This window comes from Falco rusticolus, chromosome 17, assembly GCF_015220075.1.
Source record: "Falco rusticolus isolate bFalRus1 chromosome 17, bFalRus1.pri, whole genome shotgun sequence".
NCBI lineage: Eukaryota > Metazoa > Chordata > Aves > Falconiformes > Falconidae > Falco > Falco rusticolus.
In genome coordinates, this window is record NC_051203.1 from 4,647,651 (window position 1) to 4,673,365 (window position 25,715).

At 54.6% G+C, this 25,715-nt stretch overlaps 1 protein-coding gene across 2 annotated transcripts in view; it reads left to right on the forward strand.

The window, feature by feature from the left end:
- Positions 1-25,676, forward strand: part of CDK18 (cyclin dependent kinase 18) — a 39,910-nt gene extending 14,234 nt beyond the window's left edge. For both annotated transcript variants that reach the window (XM_037410368.1, XM_037410367.1), the window contains exons 2-16: positions 6,631-6,785; positions 13,546-13,691; positions 14,114-14,239; positions 16,366-16,422; positions 16,669-16,783; positions 16,936-17,030; positions 17,220-17,282; positions 17,673-17,796; positions 17,874-17,994; positions 18,336-18,433; positions 19,129-19,234; positions 19,427-19,469; positions 19,963-20,053; positions 20,374-20,451; positions 20,772-25,676. In XM_037410368.1, the coding sequence (XP_037266265.1) occupies positions 6,662-6,785; positions 13,546-13,691; positions 14,114-14,239; positions 16,366-16,422; positions 16,669-16,783; positions 16,936-17,030; positions 17,220-17,282; positions 17,673-17,796; positions 17,874-17,994; positions 18,336-18,433; positions 19,129-19,234; positions 19,427-19,469; positions 19,963-20,053; positions 20,374-20,451; positions 20,772-20,806 (1,422 nt within the window). In that variant the 5' untranslated portion in view covers positions 6,631-6,661 and the 3' untranslated portion in view covers positions 20,807-25,676. The remainder of the gene's footprint in view (positions 1-6,630; positions 6,786-13,545; positions 13,692-14,113; positions 14,240-16,365; positions 16,423-16,668; positions 16,784-16,935; positions 17,031-17,219; positions 17,283-17,672; positions 17,797-17,873; positions 17,995-18,335; positions 18,434-19,128; positions 19,235-19,426; positions 19,470-19,962; positions 20,054-20,373; positions 20,452-20,771) is intronic.
- The last annotated feature ends 39 nt before the right edge of the window (positions 25,677-25,715 follow it).

Consider the following 25,715-nt stretch of genomic DNA (forward strand, 5'->3'; position numbering starts at 1 on the left):
GGCTATTAGCAGTCAGTTGTTGTTCCAGCTGAACACTGGACACTTTTCTCAGGTTAGCATCGGCTGAGGAATAAGTGCCTAGTGTTTTGAGGCTGCTGGAATAATGACCGTCATTTTAATGCCTTCCTTGGTGCTGCCCTGATCTCACCAAGGGCTGGGAAGAGAAGAGCCAAGTGAGAACTGCTGACTGCACCGCACAGGGCTGTGGACACAGAGAAAGGCAAAATATACAAAGGCAGAACAAACCTTCTTTGTGTGCTCTTGTTACTGGGCTCATTGTCAGGGTTGGGACAAACGAGAGTAGAAAGGCGCATCCAGCAAAACGGCTTTCCTTCCCACTGTCATCCATGCATCAAATACAGGTTATGTAGTCCCCAAAGGCTGGGCTTGCAGGAAGTTTTCCACAGCGTTCACCCTTCCCAGGCTATCTTCATGTCTGTCTGAGTGATCTGTATGTGCCCAGTGTGGCTTGTGCTTTACCTGTGTCATCGTCTCTTAACAACAACGGGCCAAAGTAATTGCAAGGCTCCCACTGAGGGTTCTACACCCCACAAACCAGGCTTCTGCCTGCAAGGATCTCACAGCTGAGGAAAATACAAACAAACTGGAAGAGAGGAAGGATGCGTCATCGTTCTTGATTTATAGCTGGGGAAACTGAGGCATGCTGAGAGGGTCAGAACCGGAGCGGGAGCCAGTCTTACACATTTGCTACGGGATCATCTTTCCTCCCAAGCCTTCTCTGAACTGCAGACATGAGAAGGGAGGACAGCAGTCTCCTGGCTGCCATAATCACGTTCCTGGTGCACTGCATTTGTTGTAATCATAGAAGCCAGTAGTACAGGAGAAAAAAATCTGCAACGTGAGGATGGACCGACTCCCTGGGGACCCCAAGTTCTCTTTTCAATCACGCCTAGCACAGCCACTGCCCTGGGATGATGATCTTGCTGTTTGCTACAGGGCTCCTGTAGATTAATGGGAATTGATTGCGCTCCCTTCCCTGCAGGATCTTGGCCTCCTGGCAGGGGCTTTGCTCCCTCGGTAGCAGGGAAATGCCAGCCCCCCTGAACAGCAGGGCTGAGCCTGGCAGGAGGCAAACGTGGAGGGAGGAGAGGCCACTTGCCCTCTCCCTTTATCACTCTCACCTTTCGGGGAGAGTAATTGCTGCAAACCACTCTGTCTGATGGGCAGGACCGGCTGCCCGTCCCAGGGCTGAGCGGTATGCAGCCCCAGCTCTGCGGGGCCATGCCGGTCCTCACCGCAGCTCGGAGCAGCCTCTGTCTGTCTGAACTAATCGCCCAGGCGGCTTTGCAGCATCTGCCATGGGGAGGGAGCGGCTGGGGGCTTGTTACCCCGGGGAGGATTTCATGCCAACAGCTGAGCAGCGGGGGAGACGTTCATTTGGTGGTCAGGGGCTGATATCCTTCCCTGCCCCTCCGCCCTTGCCCTGGTAGGATTCCCAGCTGCTGCAGAAAAGTCAGCATTGCCCCTGGTGTATGTTAGGGTCACCCCTGCCCCCCTCTGTATGCCCCCTGAGGACCCTGCGGTGGCCCTGCTGAGGAAATGCAGAGTGGAGGAGGAACTCGGGTCGTGCTGGGCTCAGGGTTGCACAGGAGCGTGCGCCGTGGAGGGGCCGAAGTCTCTCCCGTCACCTGCACGCCCTGGTCTTGGCAGCTGGTGCAACTTTGCCTCGGCACACGGGCTGCACTGGTGAGCTCCTGGCGGGTCTGACTTCTGCCTCCGTGCCTTGCGATGTATTCAACTGGCGCCTCCATTGGTTTTTTGTTTAGCCCTGTAGCCACATGCGGCGTTGCATGATAGCTGCGTTTGTGGAGCAAATAAGGCTTTACAAGCGGAATTCACCATTTTTCTGATACTTGCAGGAGTGAATCAATGCCACCTAATAGCCAGAAGCATGAGCCCTAACTGCTGAATAGGACTGTTCATTTTGCCTTGTAAACACAACTGTTAATCTCTCTGGGGATAAAAAAAAAAAAAAAAGGCTTAAAAAAAGCATACTCTTCCCTCCCAGCCCTTCTACCCTTTCAGCTGGGAAATGGGGACAGGAGTCTGTTAAAATGGTAAGAAAAAAATGGAGCCACTTATCATTTGTGAAAAGCAATGAAGTGGTTATTGCTGGAAAGCCTTGCTTCCAAGCCCGTGCAGTATGCTGAAGGAGAAAGGGGACAGTTTCATACGTTGATGATGGCTTGTCTGTGCCTAAAATACCTGTCTCCGAATTCCACAGCAGAGAGCCAGTGGGTTTTGCTGTACAAATGCAAGAGATTAATGTGGATAGTCACAGCCCAGATGCCTGTGGGAATACTTCACTGAAAAAGAGTGAGCGCAGTTATTGCTAGTGCAGCACATACAGCTTTGAATGCAGTGTTTAAAGAATCGTTAACATCTTGTCTTGATCATGTGATGAGCTTTCCTGACGGGATTCAGCTTTGGGCTCTTTGAAGTGTTTTAGCCAAGTATTTACTATCTGACAGTAAATGCAGATCATTCACACTGCTGGCTTTAATCCCTGTTCCTTGGCCAAATTCCAGCCTGAGTGATTTCATTTTTGCCTGTTGATGCCTAAATTCTTTATTGCCATTTTAGACTGCTTCTTCCCCTTCATGTCCTACCGTGCAGCGTCATGTTTCTGCATGTTGTTAATCAGCCGACTGCTTCCATCCCAGGGATGACTGCAGTTCAGGGGTTGCTGTGGTTCCCTTCAAGATCCTTCAGGTTGTAAAACAAGTGATGTCATTGCTTTGCTTAGCAAGTGTCACCTTCTCTCAGAATGTCAATAAATGCCTCCACTTCCTTTAGTACACTAAACGTGGTAGAAAACAAAAGGCAGTCGCTAGCAATTCTTCCTTTGAAATCCCTGCCAGGGGAGAGGGCTGGGCTGCTGTGTTTAGCTGTAAAAGGGAGCACCTTCTCTCAGAAGAAATGCAGCCGGAGGGTGGACAAAGCCCCCCGCACTCCGGGGTGCTGCCCAGAGCAGTGTGCAGGGAGGGGTGCCCGCCAGGGACCCCATGCTTCTGCCCCAGGTGATGTGCTGCAGCCTTCCAGCATGCGGGTTGCTGGATGCTGTCCTTGCGGGAGGGGAGCAAATCCCACCTTTAAGGGCACCTGGATCCAAATGGCCAGTCAGGGCAGGAAAAATGCCTCTCTGGGAGGAGTGTAGGGCTGAGGACAAGAACAGTCCCATAAATTCCAGCTGACAAACACTTTAACGTGAACTCCATCACCAGATGCCAAGTAGGTCTATGTCTAACTGGAAAAAACAGCCACAATTGCAGGGATCCATAAAGATAACGAGTACAGGGCAGGCTTGTGCATAGCAGGCGAGGTAGCTGGCGATGTCGGTGCTATTTTTACCCCCACCCCACTTCCTCTCCGAGAGCGTTTATATTTAGCAGCCTGTAGCTGCTGGCACTCCGGTAGGTAGCAAGGGAGGGAAGGATTTGGACTGCAATTTGTGGAGCACAAATTTTTGTCACTGCAAAGCTGTTTGCCTTCTAAACAAACCATCTGCCCTGTTTTGAGGAGGGTGAGTGGACAGGGAGGGAGATGGAAAGACCGCTTCCCCTGATCTGCTGCCTCACTCACCTGAAGATGGAGTTTATTCTACATTCCCTGTATCTTTCCCCGTCCTGGAGTCAAGGGCGCTTCTGGAGGTTATGGGCTGGCTTGGTGGGAGATTGTCAGAGCAGGAATTGCTCAGCAGCTCATGCTGAGCAATTCCTGTGACCTTCTGGTCCTGCGGTGTGGCTTGCTGTCCTGACCATCATGTACCGCTCCCTACCAGGGTGGGACTTTGTCCCCAGCACAGTGGGGTGACTGCTGTCCTTTGGGCATGGCAGGATGGGGGGGTGTGTGGGGCTGAGCGGCTCTGCAGCAGCCCTCAGCCCTCCAGCCCAGTCCCTCCCGGTCCCAGGCAGGGTGCCATTCCAAAAGGGCAGGGAAGGGGATGGTGCTCATGTTGGGATCTGTCCTCCTTGGTGCAGGAGTTAGATACGCTTCTTTCATCCACTGTTAGGGGTGCACAGCATTGCTGAATCTCTCTTGAAACACGAGCCTTCCTCTCCAAGCTGTGATTTAAGCATCTGGGGGGACTGGCGAGGGGCAATCTCATGCGACTCTTTCTCCCTTCCCTGCCAGTTTCTGGTGAGGGCAGCCTGATGCCTTCAAGTGGATTTGAAGTCAGATAATTGCAGCACTTGCTGCTGCCAGCGTGTCCTTGCACTTGCTGTGGTATGGACATGTGCAAGCATCGCTCGGGATGCTACCAGGGTGCAGTTCATTATTCTAACCTTCACCAGAGATGCGTGGGAACTTGCTTATGCTCTCATCTGAAAGAATAATCACGAGGGCTTATCTGAACATTAGTGTGGAAAGATTGCCTTTTGTTTGAGCCTCTGATTGTACCTGCTGGGAGCATCACGGATTTCCCCTGAGCTCCTGTTTCCTGTTGGGGAGTAAAACAGTGCATAGCACAGGAGCCTCTGGAACTTTTATTAGTGCCACTTTAGCAGTGTCGGCGTGCACAGCTGGAGCGAAACACTTCAGGTCGAGTTGGTTCCTTGGGTGCCTGCAACACTAGCGGCATTTCCACGCACCAGCAGTACCTCAGTTCAGACTTGCTTAGCGTGCAAGGTAGGGAGCCAGATCAGAGCCATGGCTGGGAAAATGGTCTCCAAAGCAAGTGTCAAGCTTTGCCTTCCCTTCAGAAAGAACAGCACTGTTTGGAGATTTTATTCTTGGCCATGAGGAAAGCACCAGCGTGGAGACTTTGTTAACGCAGCATCCACTACTGCCAGCATCTTTGTTGTCAAAGCATGTTTCTGTAGTGCTGAGAAAACATTTAAATGTCTGAAGCCGAAGTGGATGTGTCTTGCATCCTCCTGCCTTGATTTGCAACTCAAAGCAGCCTCCCTTCCCACCCGCAGCCAAGTACTGGAACCCTGATTCCAGGTACGAAGGCATCATCACCGGCAAGCCTTCAGCTTTAGGTTTTTGCAGCATTAAAGGTGGGAGACCAGTGGGGATGGTTGAGGGGTGTGAGTCCCCAGGATTCAGGTGAATCCCAGGGATTTTCAGGGGATTGCACCCACAGCAGGGTGCCACACCTCACAGCAGAGCGTGGCAGACACCCAAACGGAGTGTTTGTATTGCTGACGGATAATCTTTTAAGCTTTCAGATGCAGGCATGTCAACCCAAGTGTTCCCGTTGCCCTGGCGACGTGATGCATTAGCTCCCGGATGCTGTGTCTGATCGCATCAGTCTGGAATGTGATCACCGTTTGTTTGTGCTGATAAGCCCCCTAGGGGGCCGGGTGGGGGGGAGTGGGGAGAGCCAGAGGAGAGGGCTGTTCAGCTGTAGCAGGGACACCCAGGAGTAGGAGGGCCGACCTGCTCTAGGGATGCAGGAGCAGTCGCAGGATGTGTGTGTTGGTGCAGGAAAGAACCGTTCTGTGCAGCTTTTGGTGCCTGTTTGGTACCAAGGGATGATTTTCCCCCTTGGGCTGGTGGGTGAGAGTAGTGCTAGAGGAACCCAGTGCTGTTAATGGAAAAACCCTGCCGGAGAGGTTAGCGTTGAGAGGGTAAAGGCTGGTGGATGAGCAGCCCTACACTCATCAGACTGGGAAGGGGAGAGAGACAGACCCAAACCTCCTGGCGCCTGGCACTGGAAGGGGCAGGAGGAATAACGCCTGAGGGCAGCAGGGCTGGTGCTAAAGACCAAAGGATGCACAGACAGCTCTTGCAGCCCGGTGCCATCCGCACCGCTGAGCTACAGACAGGCCCGTCAAGAGCCCAGGTAAGAAGGCAAAGCAGCGTGTGGCTCCGAGGTGCCCACAGCGAGGTCCCTCAGCCTGCTCGCGTGGCTGCTCACACTCAGCACACTTTGCCATGTGCCCCTTGAGGGTTTTCTTCATTTAAGGGGTTTATTGCTTTAATCAGATCCCTGGCTAAGGCGATTCTAATGCCCATACAGGATGAGTCATTCAAGAGCTTATGAGCAAGCTGTGAGCTCAAAGCATCTCCCCTCGCTGTGGCTCTTGGGGATCCCCCCGGCTGGTACTGGCTCCGCTCAGGATTTTGCTGCTGGCTCAGGAAGTCTTTCCTGCAAGGGCAAAGCAGAGACCAAAGTGCCAGGGCAGGGGTGCCTCTTTGTACAGAGAAGAATGTGGTATTGAATCTTTTCTGTCGCTGTTTACTCTTTCTTGCTTTCCTTCTATTTCTGCCCTGCTTTTCCCTGTCCCAGACATTCCTGGAGTTTCCAAGGATGCTGCAAGACGCAGCCTGTGTTGGTACTCGTGATTCAATGTGCACAGCCCTGGCCTGGGCTCATCTCTGATAACTAGCTCAGAAAAAGCCCCCTGCACCTCTTGGCCACAGTCAGCCCTTCAAGACATGAGGAGCCCAATTCCCCTGGTGACCACAAGGCTCCTCTTTTGCTCTGACACAGCAGTGGTGCCTCGGAGAAGAGGGTGCCCCCAGGGACCCCTGCACATCCCCAGCAGGGGAAATTCGGGTTGGGGTGCTGCCAGCCCCAAAGAGCAGGAGCTGTGGGGCTGGGGGACCGTCCCATGTATCATCCAGCCCTCTCAGCCTGCTCTCTCCCCTTCCCTGCAGGGCTCTGCCGTCCCTCGCAGGACAAGGTAAAATGAACAGGATGAAAAACTTCAAGCGGAGGTTTTCACTCTCAGTTCCGCGAACGGAGACCATCGAGGAGTCACTGACGGAGTTCACGGAGCAGTTCAACCAGCTCAACAACCGGAGGAATGAAGGTAAGGAGCCCCCGGGCCCCTGCCACAGTGCTGGGGCTGGTCAGGAGTATCTGGGGTCAGCACTGCCAGCAAGCATCTCCGCTCCAGCCCCCCCGGGCCTGTCTCTGGGTGTGTTGACATGTGAAAAGTTACTGCCCCTTTGTGATGCTTTCCCGTCTATCCAGCAGGATTAATAACACCTTGTCATTAAAGAGAGATCTGTACTTGCATGAGGGAAAGGTATTTGCCCAGAACAGGGAGGAATGACGCATCTGTGGTTATGGTAGAGAGTGGGAAAATGTGGGGTCTTCTCCTGCCTGCCCAAAAGCGACGGTGGTGTTTAAGCCCTCTCCAGGGCTACAGGCTGACACTTACACCGAGCCAAAGGGCTGCTCTCTCCATTCAGGGGAGCATCCAGGGCTCGCTGGGCCATCCTTTGCCCCTGGACCCACAGCTGCTTCCTGGGGTACGGGTTTCAAGGTCCCAGGGAGTTGAGGGTTAACACCTCCATGCACCGAACAGAGCATATCCCTTCTGCAAACAGAGCAGCCGCCTCTCAGCAGGCTGGGGCAGGCTCTGCTGTCTCTGGCTATGGGCATATGGAGGGAGAGGCAATGCTCGAGGCAGAAACTGGGAGCAGATCATGCCAAGGCGGCCGTGCATGGGCAGGCAGGCAGAGCCGCTGACAGGCAGGCGTTTGGAAACCTGATAAAGTTAGGCTTGATTTGTCCAGGGGTGAATTTGTTGCTGCGGGTGCAAGGCTGAACCGCTCCTGGCAATCACGTCATGCGTTTGCTGCTGCCTCCTACCAAAACAGCTCCCTTTGCCACAGGCCAGCCCGGTCATGTGTCGGTGCCCTCGGCTCCACTCAGGTCACGTTCAAGCTCTTTCCCCCCTCACCCTGCAGCCACAATTGCTAGAAACGTTTGCTGCAAGCAGGGGCTGAGGCCATGATGTAATTGCCTGGCACTCGCATCTGCCCCAGCAGGGAGGGATTGTCTCCCTGCCAGCTAACCTGCTTTAAAAATGAGATGCAGTAACCTAATTTAGAGCTGGCTTTCCTCACTGCTGGAGATCCTGACACTCTTCTTTATCCCTCCAGATACCCAGGGTGCCCTGAACAGCATCGCTTCATGGCCTCCTTCCCTGCTCCTCCACACACACACACACCCCTCCCCTCACACCCTAGCAAGCAGCAAGGGCTATAATTAGACTTGAGCCCTTAATTAGTTGTGCAGAAGCTGTGGGGATAAAATGGTGCAAGGCTAAGAAAGTCCTGGGCACTGACAGCTGCTCCTGCTGTTGCCTTCCTTGGGGGACCTCTGCTCTGGGATGTCTGAGCCTGGGCTCGTTATCTCCACTGTGCAACCGAGGCTTTGTCGGAGAGGCGATTTCCCCATTCTTCTGCTTTAATGAAGCATTGGTCACAGTTCTTCCTTTGCCCTTGAATGAAAAAGCAGTTCAAGCAGTGTCTGTCTATTCCCCTCCCGGCTTTTGGTCTTGCTCCTGGAGTAGCCGGGAAAGAATAAGAGCAAAGTCAGAGCGGACCGAGCCCGGGGCCAGGACCGAGGGTGTTCCTGACCCCGTGGGTAGAGGCTGGACCAGTACTAGACTGTGCCATGGTAGGGTTAGGAGATCCTCCTGCCTGGACGTGGGAATGGATCAGGGGCTCAGGGTCTGCCGTGGGCTATGGCTCCTCATGTGCTGCTGCAGGTCACGCTGGTGCCAGCCCCCACTGGTGGATACCTCCCTCCCCACGGGGATGTAGCACGTCCTGCCCCCCCACCGCAGCCTTCCCTCCCTGGTGCCCCCTGCTCCCTGGGGCACGGGTCCCCGTTTGCACCCGAGCCCTCTCCCACACAGCACAGGCGAAACACCCTGCCCTCGCCCAACCCACCACCCTGAGCCTGCTCCCTTCTGCCCGAGATATCTTGATTAAGTTTCCCTTGGGGATTGTAAACAGCCCTGGGAAGTCACCTCCACGGTGCCCTTAATCTCCGGCTGTGGCTGTTGTTTATGAAGAGCCCGAACAGCCACATTTGTCTGAGGCATCTCTTCAGCTGCTTCATAAACCCCTCCTGGTTGGGAGCTCTTGTGCCAGAAGGGCTTGGGGGGCTCAGCAGGGAGCAGCTGGAGCATCAGTGCCAGGGGGCAGAGCTGGGGGGGGACAGGAGCCCCAGCACCCTGGGGGGAGGTGGCATTCGGGTACAGTGTGATGCTTCAGATGTGTAGGGGGGGAGGATGGTTTTGGTGGTGCTGGAGGGGATGAGAAGGGGGTCTGTGTGCAAGTTGCTCTCTCGCAGGGTTTGGTGGTGAGGTTCGGACCTTGTGGGAGATGCCTGGTCTGGAAAAGGCTCCATCTTTATTTCTGCCTGAGGTGTTGGTCTCCTCCGTTTTACAGATGGAGCAATCAAAGCGCAGAGAGGCAAAATGACCTTGCTACAGTTGTGCAGCACGCTGGTGGCAGAGCTGGGACTAGAACCATGGCAGTCATGCTTGTGCTGCTTCTCTTCCCCACAAAACAGCCTTGCTTCAGGTGGCACCTTCCTTGCTCAGGACCTCTGACTGTGCCCCTGGGGCTGGCTCTGCTGTCTGCGTGGCAGGTGGGCTTGCCTGCGGTGACCTTTGCTCTGCTGGTGAGCAGATGACCCATGACAGTTCAGGCACTGTGATCACTCGCTCCCGAAAAGAGTGCTAATCACAGCAGAGATCAGCACATAATTTTTTTTTCTTTCATCACCTCATATAGCTCCTCAGGGAATTGCTTGCAGTTTTTACTTTCCCTCCAGCATCAGAAATCGCAGGTTACCAGCATTCACAGGTCGTGGCAGCCTGCAAACCCTACACTTCGGTGGCTACGAGTGCCTCCGCCTGTCCTTGGGGGAGGAGGGTGATGCAGAAAGGCAGAAGACCTTCTTGTGGGATGCCCCAAGAGAAAGTGCAGAGCTGCTCTGACCCTTGCAACGGGACCGGGCAAGGTTTTCTCATGGGTACAAACCTGCCTCGTCTGTTGGTTGTGCGGTGGGAAATCCCCAGCTCTGTCCTCTTCATCCCGTAATTCTCACGACTTCACCCACAGAGGCTGATAAAACAAGGCCTGAGAGAAGCCGAGCTGGCAAATGGAAAAGCAAACAGCTTTCCAGCCTGGACACATCCCGTCACACAATGTCACCTTGGTGGAATCTGACAATGCAGAGAGGAAAAGGGGGTGCCTGTTGATCAGAGCCTGATTTATTTGCAGCCTGCCTCGGGGTGTCTGATGCCCCTGTACCCTGCCTGCATCCCTTCCCTGGGCAGCACAGCCTTTGCTCAGCCATGGCAGCTGCTCGGCTGCAGAGGCAGAGGTGGAGGAAAGCCCCTTAGTTAAGAGGAGCCCAGGCTGGGCTCTGTGCAATATCTGATGTGCTTGACAAAGGCCAGCACTATCTCCACATCTTTGGAAACGGGGAACCTTCTCCATGGCTGCTTCAGCCTCACATTAAGGCTGAAGACAGGGAGGCTCCTTCCTTTCCTCCTGGCCTTCCCCAGTCACACATTCCTCTCCATACTCCAGATTTTCTGAGGAATCAGGTCTTGGTGTCTTCCATTTGCTTTGATAAGAGCCGATGGCGTTCACCAACAGCTTGTATCTACGCCAAGACCTTGCCCCAAACCAGCTCTGTCCTCCGAGCCCAGATAAGCTCTCGGGCTGCGGGCTGCACAGCCTGCGTGACTCCCAGTTTGCAGTGGCGTAAATCAGAGCCAGATCTGGCCTCTGGAGCGCAAGGCCACAGAGAAGTGATGATGAGGGGGAGGAAGGAGGATGAATAATCCAAGATCTGAATGCAGCCCTGCCTCGTGAGTGTACCAGAGCTTTGAGAGGAGAGTTCACACTTAGCAAAGTAATTAAAAGTTGTAAGTCAGACAAGCAGTGAAGGGTTCTGGCCCCTTTCCTTGGGAGATCAAAGCTTGCTTTGGCAGAGGCAGTGTTTAAATATATTTATAAAAAAAGGCAGGAGGCTCGTCAAAGGCAGCCGCCGTGTCTGCGGTCTCACTTTAATTTGCTTTGATATCCCATGCAGCCTCATTATTTGCAGTGTCAGGGCTCACCGTAATCCACATGAAATGCCGAGCAGAATCAAACAGGCCCTCACGTTTGCACACCCACAGCTTCACATCTCCTCCCACAAGCACCCAACAAGGTCCTCCCTGCCTGGGGGCAGCCCCAGCCCCGCGAGAGCATCTCTGCAGGACCGGGTACCCCTGGGTGCTGTGGGCATCTCATGACAACACAGGAGGAACTGGGCTGGCCCATCCCACCTGCCCTCTCTGGCCACAGGACAGCCAAAACATCTTTCCCCTCATCTCTGCAAGTCTTCTGTGTATTTTTCTGTGCTTTTTCCACCCCGTGGTAGTTTACGTCTTGTGCGTATCCCATTCCCCTTCGCATGCGCTAGAACATCCAGGTTGTCATTTTACCTCTGGCTTTACATCTGATGCTTTTGTAGATGAGGAGAGATTGACACTGGTGGGTTGCTGGTTCAGAGACTGTGCTACTGGTTTGCAGCTTTCAGGGCAGGCTGCATCTTTGACCAAGACTTTGGGCTTGTTTACCTATGGGAACCAGCATAAATTCACCCAAACTATTGTTAAAAGTGGATTAGTTGAACTCCGTTCAGTCAGATTTTTAAATGGCCTTTGGGGTTTTTTTCAGATAATTTGCTTAGGAGGTGAGCAAGTTAAAAAGATTTGATCCAGTTTAATTGATCCACGTTAATTTCATACCTGTGGTTAATTCAGGGTAACTTTCCTAACTGTTCCTGTACAAACAGATGGCCAGGAAGGGACGGGGACCGGAGTCCTACAGCGGTCCTGGGAGAAGGGGCGACTCTGTGCCTTGTTCTTGCCTGTCTGCCCAAAACCTCCTGGCAGTGTTTCAGATGCTCCTGAGCCCAGTGGCATGGGCTGAACCCATCCCTTAGGTGTGGGCTGTCTATCGAGGACATCCTACATTCCTTAGCCCGCAGGTCCCCTGCTCCCCCAGTGACCATGGCACGAAACCGCATCTTTTCCCAGGTCACTTGCCTGCCACCTCTCATCCATCAGACGAGCAAACTGCAGCCAGGTCCCAGCCCTGCTCACCACCCCGTGAAAGCCAGCCCTCCCTCTCCAGTCTTCGGCAATGAGATCATCGCTGGCTGCCTGAGCACGTTGGGATCGCTGCGCTGAAATCTGCATTAGGCATAGCAGGGGATTGTCTCTGTGCAGCTCAGGGAAAGGGCTTGGCCAGGGACAGGGCTCAGTGGCTCAACCTGGGACACCGCAGGTCCTCCATGGGGGGGTTTCCCTCCTGCAACGTTCCTCCTTGCTCTGGGGAAATAACTGGAGGGTGCCTGGATGCACAGAGGACACCGGTGCTTTATGGCAGGGCCCTTGGACCCTGGAGACCTTCCTGACCTGGAGCATAGCTGCAGAGTTTAGAGGAGAAGGGAGAGAGCTGCGTGACCACTGGGAAGGGGACAAAACAGTTGTGCCTGCTTGGCCCCACACCTTTGCAGAGGGAGATCCGTCCCTCCCTTGGGGAGGTGGTTCTCCTCCATCCCAGCACACCCAGTTAGCCCTGCCTCCTCCGTCCCAGCACGTGCGGTCAGCACTGCCTCCTCCTGAACTTCCCCTTGGGAACAGCATCTGTGCGAATCAGAGAATCCTCTTCGCTGGGGTCCAGGCGACCTGCATTGAACTCGTCTTGCTGTGCCGCTGTCTGGGTCTGTGCGTGCCAGAATATTCCTGCCGACCAGCTGTTAATTACAGAGTGAGGAGGTTTAAGTGCAAGCCTCAAACTGGAGACCAGAAAGAGCTCAATGGCTTATTTTGTTCTGACTTCTTGCTCCTTTCGGGGTTTCTTGGGCTCAGTGAGGCTTCACACCTGGGGTCCCAAGAGAAGAGGTGTTTTTCTGAGCTGCTTTGGGTTTCAAGTGAGCTTTTGTGCTTCTTGGGACTGTGACTCTGGCTAAGTGCGGCAGGCTGGGGCAGGAAAGCCTGAAGTGTTTTGTTTTGCAGTAAGTGACTGCAGCCTTTAATTCCAAACACCTCCTGCACAACAGTCACATCCTCAGGGAAGAGTACCCTGATGTCTGTTAGTTTTGGTGGTTCCTGAGGCGGATGAGGTACGTGTGCGCTTGTAAGCTCCCCAGAGGCAGGGCTCTCTTTCTGTTTGGCTTTTGTACAGACCTAGCACAGAGGGATTCAGAGGCATGGTCAGGCCCCTGATTGTTCCTAAAATGCAAATCGTGTTTTGTCTAAAGTGACATTAGTGAAGATAAGCCTGGGAACTTAAGATGAATACTCACCCGTGCAAAACTCATGCAAACAGCACTCGTGGTGCTGCTGCAGAAGGGTGAGCTGCCGCTGCAGAAGGGTGAGCTGCTTGGCAATGCTGCCTGGTGGGTTGAGCACTGGATTGGGATGTGGGAGATCTGGACCTTGGGTGTGAAGCAGTTCCCCTCTCTGCATCCCCCTCTCTGTCTGTCAAGAGACCTTCATTGCAGGGGGCTGCTTGAGGGGGCTTTGGGGGTGCTGCTGAGCAGACCTGTGTGGATGGTGATGCACCAGGAGTCTGCAGCAAAAGGCAGGTATTCCGTCTGCCTCTGGATACAGAGAAGGAAGAAGACTTTCCCATGGCCCTAGAGCACCTCTGGACCTCCCTGCCCCACTCTCACTCTCTTCTCCAAAGCAAGTGCCTTGGGCCTTAGCAGCTCTGCTACCACTCCAGCAGCTTGCTCTGCTTTCTCTTTGTCCTCAGACCTGGCTCAAGGCCACCTACAGCTGGGACACCTGGGCAGGGACTTCCAAGCAGACACCAGCCCCATCTCCCCCTCCGAGGCGGAAGGGCAGTCCCCGATGGCCGTGCGCTACCGCAACAGCAGCCAGCGGCGCTTCTCCATGGAGGTAGGTACTGCTGCAGGCTGGAGTGAGCTGAAGGGACGTGGAAAGTTCCGGCTGCCACCTACCTGCTGGCTGGAAGAACCAGTATTTGATTCACGGGGACCTGGCAGTGTCAGACAGGAGCCCTGTTGTCCTTTTTGGTGTGCTCGGCGTGACTGCCATGGTCCCTGGCAAAGCCCGGTGCACATCCCTGTGCATAGACACACTCCTTCCCCTTTTCCCCCTTTTCCCCCTTTTCCCCCTTTTCCCCCTTTTCCCCCTTTTCCCCCTTTTCCCCCTTCCCTTTCCCAGTCCCACAAATGCTGCCTCCATTGCTCTGCCATTGATACCAGCTCTGGTTAGAGAGCACTTCCCCTCGAGTAGCTCTGTGTAGTCCTCCTTTCATCAGGTGCCTTCATCACCTGCTCTTCTGGCCCTCTCCGCAGGATGTCAGCAAGCGTCTCTCCCTGCCCATGGACATCCGCCTGCCCCCTGAGTTCTTGCAGAAGCTGCAGATGGAAAGCCCAGAGTTCCCCAAGCCCCTCAGCAGGATGTCCCGACGGGCTTCTCTGGTAAGTCTCGGCATGCAGAGCAAGCAGTGCCGGGCACAGCATCTCACTTCATGCATATATATCCCAGGCAGCAGATGCGTGTGCTGCTTGCCACCCACCCATGCAGTCATGCCCTGCTGTGCAAGCTCCCTTGTACCCCCTGTGTGTCACTGAGATACACCCCCCCATTCCTGCCCATGCGAACCCCTTTCCGCAGGCTGCCCGCAGCACACGTTCCCCTCACCTGCACATACACATCTCTTCCCTGGGTCACTCCTACACATGCACGTCTGCATACGACTGTGCAGATCGCCTGCACTCACCTCTGCACATACCTGACTTTCCTCTTAGCCTGGCTCCTTCCAAGTGGGAGGAGGTGGAAAGCCTCTTGCGGTGTAGCAAGTGATGGAGCCTCTCTGCTAGTTGAAATGCAAATGCCAATAAATAATGAATTAGCCTTTGCATTAGTCTTGGCATTTCAGTTTCTTTACTGCGGAGCATCAGCATATGTAGGAGCGAAAAACCAATGCCCTGTTTACAAATGTGCAAGCGTGTGTCCCGCTGCCCAGGGTGCTCCGTGCTGTACAGACACAACAGTGAAGTCTCAGCAGGCATCTTCGGATCTGGCATGCCTGTTCAGGGAGAGTGGGGAGAAAAGGAGAGCTTCCATTTACCTGCCTGGTCTGTCCAATCAATGCAGTAGATACAGCCAGAGCAATGTGTAATTAATATTCATGATCCTCTCCCGGAATAAGACATGCTCCTGCAAAACTGGCAGTGTGCTCTGGGGGGTGTACGGCACCTCAGATTGCAGCGGCTGCTTCATTTCCCTGCTCGGGACGTGTCTGTTTGCAGGGTACACAGAGGGGTTTGGGAAGGCAAAACGGAGTAAAAATACTGTGCCCACCTGGGATTTGCTGGTGGCAGATCCAGCCTGCGTGAGCAAGAAAGCAGCTTCCTCGCTGTGTGTGGCAGCTTGTGGGAGCTCGGTGGTCTGGTCGGTGCCTGGTGCAAGGGCAAAGCCTTCCCGTGGGGCAGATCTGGTGAGCAGGGCAGGCTGCGAGAGCACCCCAGACCTGGGGCTGCTGGTGCTCCAGGCAGAGCCCTGGGCACAAGCGCAGGGGGCTCCTTCAGCGCCTCCCCCAGGGTACCCTTTCCTTGCACGGCCCGCGTCTTTGCCCTGCTGATTGACAGCTGTCCATCCAGCTCCATCTGCTGCTGGTGAGCGGCACGGCATGAGCCCTTGGCTCAGGATGGGGGCCAGTGCTGTTGGGCTGGGGAGGCTTTAGCTGGGCTGCTGGCCTGGGACTACGCTGATGCAAACATACCTTGTGGGACAATGACACCGGTTTATTAAGCTTAACGAGCGGTCACGTGCCCCGGGCCGCGCGCGCTACGTGCTGGGACCCATCCCCTGCCCCGGCACACAGGTAATCCAGACTAACCAAGGAGGTGTCTCTGTCCCCGCAGAAAACTGCACTTTCAGGGGTCTTCTAGGAGTGACACCTAGACCTGTGCCCTCGCAGTGATTGCCCTTCCTTCACTGGGTACACGAGAGCAGGTCTCAGCAGTACGTTAAAGAGCTACTGCTCCGAATGGGAAAATGTCCCTCTCACACTTCATTTGAACCGCACACAGAGAAACGAACAGAGTCACAGTCAAGACCAGGATGCAGGAAAGCGCTCAAGAAAATGCTGGGCATCAGCAGTAGGATCCCGCAAGGCTTCTCCGACAATGAGGGCATCTGCTTTTTGCAAATCACTGCTGCTGTTCAGCTCGACTGCTACTGCTACTGCTGCTGCTGTTGTGTCGGGGTGGTGGGTGAGAGAAGGGACCTGCAGGGGAAGGGGCAGTGGTGCAGGCTGTGGTCGCTCGGGGGTACGCGGTGCAGGTGCCATCCGTTTTGCTTAAGCAGCCAGCGGGTTGTGAAGGTTTTTCTGATCGATTGCCTGGTGGCCCGCAGGGTTTCTCCGGGAAAGTAATGGGCTTTGTGTACTTAGACCAGCTGGGCTTCTGCGTGCAGACACCTGCCTTGATTGATCTGCCACCACAGCTGCTACTGTCCAGTGTCCTTGACCTTCCCCCCACAGGTGAAGCCATCCCTGGGTGAGATCCTTCCCAGTGATGTTTTCCTTTCTTTCTTACAGTCAGATATTGGGTTTGGAAAGCTGGAAACCTATGTCAAACTGGACAAACTGGGAGAGGTGAGTAGACTGTGAAACCCCTGTAAGGATTTAAATTAAGTTAGAAGGGCAGCCTGAAGTGCAAAGGGCAGACTGTAGCCAAATTTCTTCAATATTCAGCAATTTTTAGACCACATCTTTCTGTGAACTTCAGACTTGGCCCTGCAGCTTCCAGTGATCCTTCTTCCAAATGTTATGGAACAGGTCGGTGTTGTACAGCCCTGGTAAATGGTCTGCACAGCTTGTATTTTCTCTCTCCCCACCCAGGGCACTTACGCCACTGTCTTCAAGGGACGCAGCAAGCTGACCGAAAACCTCGTTGCCCTGAAGGAAATCCGCCTGGAGCATGAGGAAGGGGCACCTTGCACGGCCATTCGGGAAGGTGAGGGCAGGAGGGGCTTTTGCCCATCCCAGCCCTCGTGAGCAGTGCTGGGTCACAGGCAGATCTGGGATGGGCGTGCGGGTGGATGTGGTACCCGCAGTCACGCAGCCCCAGGTCCCGCTGCCCCAACCTGCCGCCTCCTCTCCTTGCAGTGTCGCTGCTGAAGAACCTGAAGCACGCCAACATCGTGACCCTGCATGACATCATCCACACGGAGCGCTCCCTCACCCTTGTCTTCGAGTACCTGGTGGGTCTAGGGGGGCTTTCTGCAGGAACAGGGGGATGGCTCCCCTCCTGCAGGAACGGGGGGATGGCTGCTGTCCTGCAGGCATGGGGGGGACGGCTGCCGTCCTGCAGGAATGGGGGGGTGGCTGCTTGCTGTGGGTGGGTGATGGGGCCAAGGGAAGGCCAGGCTGACAGCTGCTTCCTGCTGCAGGACAACGACCTCAAGCAGTACCTCGATAACTGTGGGAACCTGATGAGCGTGCACAATGTGAAGGTGAGATGGTGCTGCCTGGGACCCTGTACCCCTGCCCCTCACTCGCCTTGAGTGCAGTCTAGGGTCTTGCAGGGCTGGGTGAGTCTGGATGCCCCTTCTCTCTTCAGTTCAGCCTTGTTACTCTTCTTTGACCTTTCTCAGCCTGCTTTTATGGTCTGCCAGCATTTCTCCAGTCATTGCCACCCTAAATAAAATCACTGTGCATGCAGACTTTGTTCATCCCCTTTTCTGGAGTGCTGACAATGAGCCTGAACACTTGTCTGCATGTGTCCCACCCCAGGCCAACTTCGAGGGGTCTTTTCTGGCCATGAGTTTGAGAGCCCTTGAGGCAAACCCACTTTTGGTGCCTGTGTCCCCATGCTAAATGCAGCCCCCTCCTGTGCCCCACAGATCTTCATGTTCCAGTTGCTGCGTGGCCTGGCTTATTGTCATGGGAGAAAGATCCTGCACCGAGACCTCAAACCCCAGAACCTGCTCATCAACGAGAGAGGAGAGCTCAAGCTGGCTGACTTTGGTAGGTGGGTCTGTCTGGGGAAGATGCAGCATTGCAAGGAGGCGCAGCTTCTTGATGCCCGTCCCTTTCGTCCGCAGGACTGGCCAGAGCCAAGTCAGTTCCTACAAAAACATATTCCAATGAGGTGGTCACGCTGTGGTACCGGCCCCCTGACGTCCTGCTGGGATCTACCGAGTATTCCACACCCATTGACATGTGGTGAGTCACGACTCCAAACCGAGCTTCCTGGGCTCTCCGAGATGGTGGGCTGGGGTTTTCCTTCTGCCTGCCAGTGCAGCACCAGACGTGCCCACACAGAGTTGGTTACACCAGGGGGTGGTGGGCTCCCCCAGAGACCACGCTGTTTTCTGTGTCCCCTGGGGCACAGGGTCTTTGGAGCGTGCTGACCACACCGGGGCAAAGGGTTACCCGTGGCAGAGAAGTGCTGCAGCTCCTGGAGCTCATTTCCTTCTCCCAGAACCTCATCCCTGGCCAAGGGGTGGTGGAGCATCCACAGGGCTTCTCCCTCACTAATCCCAGGGTCCCTGCCGCTGCTGTAGGGGCGTTGGGTGCATCCACTACGAGATGGTCACGGGACGGCCCATGTTCCCGGGCTCCACGGTGAAAGAAGAGCTGCATTTGATCTTCAGGCTGCTGGGTGAGTCTTCTGCTGTGTCCCCGGTCCCCACGCGAGGGCAGTGGCTGACTGCAGCAGCCTCGGGAGCCCGGCGGCAGCCTGCTGGCTGGCACAGCCTTGGCAGCGTGGGCAGGCGTGGGCAGAGGATCCCGCAGCCCCCGCCGGGCTGGCAGGCAGCAGAGGGGTGAGGGGTCCTCGCCAGCTGCCCCTGGGATGCGCGGTCCCAGCCTGCGGGGACATTCGTGCCCTCTCTCCTGGGCTGGGCACCCACCGGTTGACCACTCCTAGGTGATGCACAAAGGGAAGGGGAACGTCAGTTGGCTCCGTGTTCAGGGGTCTCTGACTCCATGCGTCATTTAAGGCACGCAGAGATGACCTGACTCAGAGCTTTTCATGCCCGTGTCGGTGGCAGACAGCTCACTGCAGCCTCTGGTTATGTCTGACCTTCCCTGAACTGCTCTAATGTTCTTGTTGAGACCTCCGTAAGTTCTCCCCGTAAATCCAGGGAGAAACTCAGGACTAAGACTAAGGACAGAAGCAAGTTCTGAAATCCTCACAAAACAGCACCAAACTCAAGGGTTTGCAAACTCAAAGACTACTCCCTTGTAACAGATACAAGGAAGTATCTACTTACCTCTACCTGGCGCTCGCATGCAGGAGGCTCTTCCCTCTGCACCGAATAAGCGTGACAGGTTTCCATCTCTCCCCCTTCCCAGGAACCCCAACAGAAGACACCTGGCCTGGAATCACATCCAACGAGGAGTTTAAGGCTTACAATTTCACACAGTACCGAGCCCAGCCGTTAATAAATCACGCCCCAAGGTACCTCTTTGAGCAGGGACACGTAAGGCATGGTGGGCTTGTGCTGGTTGTAAAGGGGAGCTTGGGCAGACCAGTTTCATTTTCTCCTTGTGGTGCTGGCAGCTTGTGAATGCAAGCTTGTCCCTTGCATTGACTATTGCAATATCTCCAGGGTGCAATAATGCTCCATTTTTTATTTCCTCCTTCTCTCAGGCTGGACTCGGAAGGCATTGACTTGCTGACAAACCTCCTTCTGGTGAGCGGTAGAGCAGTCCAGGGGCATGGCAAAGGGGTTTTCTGAAGTGAAGGTACTCTGGCTGCCCTCACACTGATTTTGGAGCCAGGCAGGAGAGGAGCTGTGACTACAGAATAAGCCATGGCCATGTAGATGCTATCCCAAACCACCTCCCATTAAGGATGGTGAACCATCCCCTACCCTGTGTCCTCTCACGCACAAGTGGGAGGACACAAACCTGATGATCTGTAAGGTACTACGTGGCCGGTGCACTGCTATGGTCGCACAGTGTGTGCTGTGCCTTGTGCACGTGCAAATGGCACCGGGAATTGCCTGCACACCCCTGTGGTGTGCACAGCGTTTGGACACACTGTCACCCACGCAGCATATGAAGTCGTTGGGGCACTTAGGTGTGCATAGGTGCCCTCACCTTGTGTGGGGCCTCTGTGTCCACTGAATGCCCTCTCACGTGTGCAGACTGTATGTAATTGCCTTTCTCTGGGGCTTTGTGCAGTACAAAGCCAAAGGCCGGATTTCGGCGGAGGCAGCCCTGCGGCACGCTTACTTCAAGAGCCTGGGAGAGCGGGTGCATCTCCTGCCTGACAGTAAGTGCCTGCCGTCCTCTTGCCTGGGGGATGTGGAGCAAAGAGCTTCTGTGCAACCCCAGGGTGGTGGGTTGCAGCCAGGTCTCCTTGGATGCCTCTTGTCTTTGCTCACTCAGAGGTGCTCCCGCAGCAGGGTGGGGTGGGAGCTTGGCGGCTGCAGGAGCAAGAAACAACTTGGGTAGGAAGTGTAGAGGAGGAGGAGGAGTGGGAGAGGAAAGCTGTGATGAGGTGCAGCGCTGCACTTGGGCACTGCCATCCGTCCTGGATCTGGGTTTGCGGGCTGCTGGACTGACCCCTCTCTCTCTGCCCCCTCTGCCTAGATGCTTCCATCTTCTCCCTGAAGGAGATCCAGCTTCAAAAGGACCCTGGCTACCGTGGCTCAGCCTTTCAGCAGTCAGGTAGGACTAGGGAAAATCCTGCTGGCATCTCCCAGAATGGTGCCATGGACCATGCTGGCACTGGGGTTGCTCCAGTGGGTCCCACGTAGGAAAAAGCCAAACCTGCTCCCTGCTTCAGTCCCCAGATTACCCCTGGGCATCCTTGCTTGTCACCTACTCTGGTACCAAAGTCACATCTAGATGTTGTGAGGCACAGCTCCCCTCTCCATGGATGCCATGGGCTCATAACCTCCTAACCCAGAGCACCACAGGGCTCAGCCTCTGCAAACTGCTGCTCACCACCTGACCTCTCCTGACCCCCCTCTCTCTCTGTTCCTCAGCCCGAGGCAAGAACAGGAGGCAGAGTATATTTTAAACGTGGATCTCATGTTCCCCTTGTCACCATGGAGATCGAAGCACTGAGAAAGGAGACGGCAACACGCTTCCACCTGACCCACCGCAGAATTACTGACTCGAGCAGGACGATGCTGAAGCGCCCTTCGCCACAGACTCCCCCCTGCCCATCCCCACAACCACAGCCCCTAGCAGTTCATGGACCTGTGGCCTTTCTCCCCTCTTGTTTTCATGTTGCCCCCCACCAGCTGTGAGCTGCCACCCCCTGTGCAGGTGCTCTAGCGAGGAGCTTCCCTGGGCATTGCCCAGAGTGCAGGATCGTGTGCTGCCCCAGGGAGCACTCGCTGCCCTCGGTGGGCGAGCCAGCCTCGGGGGGGTTTGTGAGCAGGGAGTGGTATTTCCAAAGCTGGGCTGTGGATCGTAGCGTGTGGCCCAGGCAGGCATTTCTGGAAACATACCTTTGCTCAGACAACCTGCTCTGTACCCCTGTTTCTTGGGGAGATGTTACAAGTCAGGGGTATGACCCCGCCTGGCACTGGAGTGACTGCACCTGAAGCACAAAAATCAGGGCAGCCCCCCATTACTTGCCCTTGCCGCTGCCCACATAACCCCTTTTTCTCTCCCCATCTTTGGTACCTGTGTCCTGACAAGGATAGAGCAGCTGGGAGGAGGGGGCTTCCCATTGCTTCCTGCAGCATCTCCCCCTCCTTGCCACCATTGCGTTTGCAAATTCGGTCAGGCGGCTGCTCCCCAGGGATGTCCTGAGCTGAGACCAAGGGCTGGCTTAGGGGTGCAGGTACCTGCTGGTAGGGCTGTGCAGAAGCGGGGCCAGATGAGCACTGGCTCCGTGCTGCCTCCCGCTGCGGTGCCCAGCCTTCCCCAGACGCCGATGGAGCAGCCCCTTTCTCGTCGCCGAGCCTGCCATCCCCCCAGCCTGTGACCCTCTCTGCCACCATCACAAGGGCAGGACACGGTTCTCAGCCGGTGTCTCAGGAGCGCATCTCCCCCAGTCCCATCGCTGAGCCCCACGCGATGTGGCAGAGCCCGAGCCGCGCAGCCTCTCCGTACCAAAGTGTTGCGCACACCCACCTCAGTGCATTTGTACCCAGAGGAGGGGGGAGAGGTGCCAAACCTCCCACAGCTCAGCTGTGGGGACCAGAAATAGACCCGCAGAGAAGCAAATCATCCCTCAAACCTCGTTGCCTGGCCTCTACGTTTGTAGCTGATGCCAGATCGTGCCAGCCCTGACTCAGATCAATGCCATGGGACTGAGGTGCCTGCTTAGATCTGAGCGTGCTTTGCTGGCCGAGGACTGCTCCTGCTGCGTTTTCCCCTCCATACACTTCAGGAACGTGCCAAATGCATCCTGAGCGAAGAGGCCCTGCTGCACCTCGCCCCCACAGCCTGCAAACAGCCTGAAACGTCTTCAAGCGTGTGAGCGTTGCAAAAAGTCTCTCTACTGTATAATACTCAAATCCTTTTCTTGGCTGTCCCAGATGACTAGTCCTCTCACCCACCGGTCCTCTAGCCCATGGATGTGGCCACAGAGACTCTGCACTTGGCAGGTGCTGTGACTGTCACCTGGCACTGGGACTGGCAGGGCACGCTGATGTCTTAACCCCTCGCGCTCCCAGCCCGGAGGCATTGTTCAGGGGCCAGTAACTCTCCGTGCTGCGGTTTCCCCATCGAGCAGAGAGCGAGGACTCTGCTTTCTGCTTTGCCGTGTGGCATTCTGTCTGTGATCCTTGGAAAATACAAAGCATGAGGTATAAACGTGGAGACCCCGGAGCTCCCCAGAGCTTCTGGGGTGACTCCTCCCTGTGCCAGTGCTCGATGCACCCTCTGAGCTTCCCCCATCAGACCAAAACTCTTAATTCGGGTTTGTCCTAGACAAGCATCCAGACGTCTGCATTGTTTGAGGTTTGCCCGTCCCTGCTCCGTTCCCTTCTCGGTATGTCCAGCATACAGCAGGCTGAATAGCTCATTAATTGTTTCCATTTGATAGGGAAGAGCATGAATAGCCATCAGCCACCAGTGACGCATTTCACCCTGATGTCAGAGTAGTGTTTTGCCTGTTTCCTACACCCGGCTCCTGCTGCGTGGGGCTTTTCAGTAGGGAGGCTCACAAGGGGAGGTGTTGGCTGGAGTAAGTCTGAACTCTTACACTCTCTTCTTTCACAAAGGCGTTTTATGCAGGAATTTCCTTGGCATGGCAGGGGTCTGTGGTGCAGACTTGCACTTCCCAGGGCAGCCAGCTCCCGTCAGGAATTAGCTCAGCAGGCAGGCCAGCTCACGGATGGATGGATGGACGGTCTCCTGCGCCCCTGTAGCAGCACTTTCAGGTACATGGGGCGAGGAGTGCTGGCGTGCCCAGGGGAGCAGAGCTGCCCCTGCGCTCAGATCGGGCCAGGGGGAGCAGGAACCCCCTCCCCTCGCTCTTGGGAAGCCCGTTCAGGACGTGTTTCACTGGGCTTTGTGCAGTTTTCTTGCTTGGTGTTAACCATCACCATGCACTGAGGTTGTCTTGGGCGTAAAGCTTGCTGGGGCACAGGGCGCCTAGCTGAGCTGTCCCGCTTCCCGCTGGGAGGATGGAGGCAGACCACACCAGACAACCGGACTGGTCTGTGGGCTCGGCGCTCCCCTCATAAGAGAGAGATTCCTGCTGAAGGTCAGGGTCACCTACAGAAACTTCTGGGGAGAAGTGTTGGGGAAAAGACCTAGCAGTGACCGTGTAGACAGGACTGCTTTACCCGGGATCAGATAGCAAAGACAAAGGGCCTGTTGGCTGTTGTTTATTCTTTCGTAGCCTTTGCCTTTCCTCCTACAAATCCTCCCTAAAGGAGACACTATTATTTATTAGCCCTGTGTGCCACTAACAGCCCGCATCTAAGATAACCCCTTTTGTTCCACTGCTTTTAGTAGATATTTAATTCCTATTCAGGAGGGCAGTAGCGTGTGTAAATATTTGGTGTCCTGCTGAGCAAGATTTGATTTTCAAGCTCCCGTCGCTGTTGTGCTTGCACGTGTGGGCTGGCAGAGCCCCGAGCGCCTGCTCTCCCACGGCGCGCTGCCCGCCTGCGGAGGGAAGGGAGTAGCAGGATGGCAGGGATTAGAGCCTGGAGCCAAACCCCCCTTCTCCATCTCCTGGATGCTGTTACAGCCCCCCTGAGGGCCGTGGGGTCCAGCTGGGTGGATGAGGACAGATTGCTCTGGGATGCCCCCGTTTATGAGTCGAGCACGCAAGGGGACAAATTCTGCAGCGGGGCTTCTGCCGCCAATGGCATCGCTCCCTGCTCCGGCAGCTCATCCCCGGGCAGGCTTTCCCCAGCTTTTGGGGTGCCAGCCAGCTCCCAAGTTGGATTTTTAATGTCGTGCTCATGAAAATGCTGGGAATGTCTGTGGCTCTCCGGCATTTTTTTTCATTTTGTGGGTTCTCCCATCCGCCGCTTTGCGGAGTAGCTAGCACTCCTCGCAGATGGGGAGTTTTGACAAAAGGAAACTGTTGCTTTGTCTTCCAGACATTTTTCTTGCAATTTTTTTTTGTTTGTTTACCAGTTCCGGTGGAAGATGGGATTTTTGGCTGTACCCTCAGGAAAGGCTGTATTCTTTCATCTTTCTTGCTGATAGCTACTTAAAGAAATGTAAGTAAAGTAACGTGTAAAGCAAGGTCCACGATATGAGACAACAATAAAACTTACAGGCAGAGAGCTATTTAATTTCACTGTCTCCATACACACATGCACACGCCTTTCCTGGCTTAGCCCATTGCCAGATCTATGTTAAGATTTTGAATAACAAAGCTACATTGTATCTTGGAGACTAAGGACAAGTTAAGTGGATTTCCCTCTCCCTTACACACGATGAAAAAAAACCCGGTAATTAGAAGGCCATTTTCCCAAGCTTCTCAAATGTTCTGTTTTGGTTTTTTTCCCATGACTTACCTTCAGTCAGAAATTAGGCTAGCATAAAAAAGGAGCTCCCAGAGCAGGCTAGGACCAATTAGATGGGAAAACATTAGAGAAAGAGTCTAACCCATGGGACTGAGCAATGTAAAAGGTTTAGTGTGTGTGTCCCAGGGCACGGGGAAGAGACTGGACCTGGGGGTGGGCGCCTGCCTGGCTTTGCGTGGCCAAACCGCTTGCACTAGCGCGTGTCTGGTGTCTTGAAGCCACGCAAGGGCAGGTTTGCTCAGAGCTGCTCAGCGATGGCTGAGCAGGCCCTGCGAGAGCCGTCACGTCTCCATCCTGAAATACAGGAGGTGAAAAGCAACATGATCTCACCTGCCAAGAGCTGTGGCTCTCTGACCGTGCGCGTACCGCACCGCTGTCCTGTCTCCGTACGCCGGAGCCTTGTAAGAAATGCATTTGGATGTCCCCGTGGCCCTTCCCACCGGCGATGTCTGGGCACAGATCCGACGAAACCCACTTTCTGGTTTCTCTAATTGCCTTCTCTCATCCTCAGCATCATGCTTGTCTTACAGCAGGAAAAATAGATTCAAGCGGCCAGGATACACATACTGTGAACGTTCTCTGGTGTGATTCATTTGCAGAATACCAATAATATATTTAACTAGTATTGTACAAACGAAAGATGCATTTTAAAAGAAATGATTTTAAAGATTTATTCCAAAAGAGGCAATGATTTTTTAATAGAAAGTTTTTCTGGAACAAATGGAACGGTACAAAAAAAAATAATAAATAAAAAATAGGAGACTGTATCCATCTATCAATCTTGTGTCTGAATGTTTCATGAGAATATTTCAATTTTTGTATTTCAGATGTGACATGGACTATTTTGTGGATGTGCTCACTTTATTGCTAAGGCTTATATTACAGTTGTATTGCAAATGCTCCAAAGCCAAGATTGGACAATAAACTTTATTGAATACAGGATAGTTTTGTACAGGACATAATTTTTCTCTTTTCTCTTTT